Source organism: Montipora foliosa, chromosome 10 (genome assembly GCF_036669935.1).
Source record: "Montipora foliosa isolate CH-2021 chromosome 10, ASM3666993v2, whole genome shotgun sequence".
Lineage (NCBI taxonomy): Eukaryota > Metazoa > Cnidaria > Anthozoa > Scleractinia > Acroporidae > Montipora > Montipora foliosa.
In genome coordinates, this window is record NC_090878.1 from 18,671,749 (window position 1) to 18,674,804 (window position 3,056).

At 41.6% G+C, this 3,056-nt stretch overlaps 1 protein-coding gene across 1 annotated transcript in view; it reads left to right on the plus strand.

Annotated features, from left to right (window-relative positions):
- Positions 1-346: 346 nt before the first annotated feature.
- Positions 347-3,056, plus strand: part of LOC137973181 (uncharacterized) — a 5,243-nt gene continuing 2,533 nt past the window's right edge. The window contains exons 1-2 of the mRNA XM_068819942.1: positions 347-488; positions 2,596-3,056. The exon at positions 2,596-3,056 is cut by the window's right edge and continues 2,533 nt beyond it. Coding sequence (XP_068676043.1) covers positions 2,612-3,056 — 445 coding nt within the window. The 5' untranslated portion in view covers positions 347-488; positions 2,596-2,611. The remainder of the gene's footprint in view (positions 489-2,595) is intronic.

Genomic DNA, 3,056 nt, shown 5'->3' on the forward strand with positions numbered 1-3,056 from the left:
CTTTTATCTCGTTTCAGCAGAAACGGAAAACTTCACTCTTCTGCACCACAAACAAGGGTTTTGTCCTTAAGTTTTTTTTGTGTTTGCTAGACTATGATACCGCGCTATTTTAAGAAACCTCCTCTCAAAGAAATGACCGTACAAGGTATACATTTCTGTTCTTCAAGCCAACATTTCTTCGGTTTGCTTGTAGGAAAGGCCAAAATTGTCGCTTATTTTCTGCCGAGTGGCTGCATCAAGCAGAATAAAAACATAAACGCACGCAATGCATGCCGTTGGAAAGAGACTTCCGTTTCAGCAAAAAGCGAAGCAGCCTCATATAGACTTCCTTATAGAGAAACGCCATCATGACATCCCTTATACAATAAGCACACGATTTCAAGCGCCAGAACCGTTTAGCTCTTTCACACGCGCAGAAGCTGGCTAACTAAAGCAGCAGCATAATCGTCTGCTTATCTGGCTTTCTTCGCTGACAGGAGAGAAGTGAGGTGCGTGACTAAGAAATAAGGCTTTCAGATCATTTTCTTTGACTGATTTCTTTAAAACTGGTAATCACCTGCTACGGAAGTAGCGGAAAAATGCGCTTAAGATCAACTATCCTAAACCTACAAGAAATGTGTAAATTCGGAGTCCCGACTTCCTATCAAAAAGTTTTTTCCTTGTAGAGGACTTTAGGAAGACTGTGATTTCACATCGCATTTTTGCTCCCTTCGGAAATTTCCTGGCTTCCAGTTCCGAACAAAGAAAAATGCGCTCACCTCGAATACAACAAAACATTTTTTTAGAAGAGAAACGGAATCAATTTGAGAAATCATCTTGGCAATCCTTCAAGAAACGCTAGTCAAGAGAACTTTAGGAAGACAGCTAGAGATCTTTAAATCTTGAACTGAAATGAACCTCCCACAACTTGAAAGATTTGTAGCTCACTCGGGATCCTTTCACATATATACCTTTACCTTCGAAAGTTTTCCGTGCACATGAATCCTGGGACGTTTTACGGATAACGTTTTAATCCTATCTACACGAGACTGGCACTTAGATCAAACAGGGAAGTCCTAGTCAACCCCAACAATCTTTTCTATCCTCTGGGCTGAAGATTTCAACTGGAACTACACACCATCTCGGGCTGATATTCGCCGCCCCAGTGGAGCCCAGTATTTGCGAGGTCGTCACATAAGAAATCCAAGTCGTGTTCATGCTATTTCGTGTTAAAATTCAGTTCAACAACCTTCCTTGTGAAGTGATCTGCATGTACATTCCTAAAAGCAATGTTAACTTCAACGCACAAAACAGAGCCCGGATTAACTGATAATATATAATTTGGTAAAAGAGCAATTTTCAATTGAGTATTGAACACAACTACGCAGTTTCTTTGGTTTTGTCACCATGGGATGGGGAGGGGGGGGCGGAGTGGTTGGATGCTCCCGTATGTCAACATGGGTATGTATCGCTGCAAGGGGTATGACTCTCGAGCAGTTTTGGCCTGAAATCAGGACGTTATAGATTTTGACAATGTTGGTCCGAAAATGGGCCATTTTCTGTTCTGTAGTCTGAAGCAAGGTATAGAGTTTTTCCTTTACAAGAACTTTGACGCCAAATCAGTATCATGTTTTGGTCAAAAATGGGGTACTAAACCCCTCTTCTTGTGGTCTGAAATAGGGTCTAGGGGAGGGGGTTGCATATTTACTCTTTGCATTAGGCTCAAAAATCTCGCTCCACTTCCTTTCCAAATCAGAAGTAAAACCAAAACTAGCGCCGGCTACTCGAATCTTCTTTGAATCCTAATTGGTTCATTGACTTTTTTTCGTCTGTAGTAATTACTCTGAGTTACTGTGATGACGTTCGTTTCAGTCTCAAAGAAACTGAATTGAAAATGCTCAAATGTGAATAGCTGCTGAGGGGGCAATTTTAAGAGCTCTGATAGCAGACAAGCCCTTTTTATCCTGTTGCAGAGACTCAATGCTTCAAACAGGACACTCCTGGCTAGAAATTGATATTTTCGTACTTGTACGTCAAGCAAAACATGCATGTTAATTAGTTTACATTTCGTGGAAAAGCTTAACAGAAGCAAGTCATCTCCCGTTTTAGTTCAACTAGAACTTCCTGCCTCACACAAAATACATTTTATGGGAACATAGAATTCTTTTCGAAACCGGGCCTTCAACGTCTGGCCGTTCAATTCCAAGTCTGCTTTTAAACTGTGTTTTGGATGAGTGGAGCTTTAAGATACCATTTTGCTTTACTCATTATTGAGTTGCTAAATTATTCGTAACAGCTTATAATTATTGTCTGCAAATTAATGGTTTTTTATTTCAATGTTGGAGCTTGTTCTGTGATGTACTGTTGACGGTCACGGTAAAGCTCTGTAAGAGGTTTGCAGAGTGATTGCATTTAGTTTCTAATAGCAAAGTTTTAGCTGTCATTCAGACGCTGTTGCAGTTTTCCTAAACTTTCTCCAAGTGTTCTACCTACCCCTAATTCTTTCCTTACACTAAAAAGTCAATATTGTGACTAAAAGCCCGAAATATTCATTTGAAAACAGAACAGTCAATCATTTGTGCGTCAATCAGTCGATGTTTGTTTCTCCGCTTTTAGACTATTCAAAGCTGCAATGAGTCACTTATCGATTTTGCTGCTGGTAATCGTCGGGATCCTTGTCCGTGGAGCATTAGCGTACAGTCAAAAGTGCGTGAGGTGCATAAATTGTTGCAATAGCAACTGTGTTTCCAGTGAAATGCACGTAGAGGAACAGAGCAAGGGGATCATTCGCGTCTCTCAGCTTTCCAATGGCGACATCATCCGTGGGATCAGGGGAACTGAGCGGATTCCTGGCTGGTGCAAGGTGGAAGCTGTTTATCCGAGGGCCCATACCGACAATTTCACAACCTACGATGGCTTCACAAATGACCACATGGTAATTGATGCCGATACGGTTCGCCCGTACGGTAAGAAAGGAGAGATAAAGAAATCTCGTCTGTTTACCCTTGCTACCGAATGCGATGCCGCATTTAACGCAGACGGTCAGGCGTTCACGCCAATCAGCACCACGTTCTGTC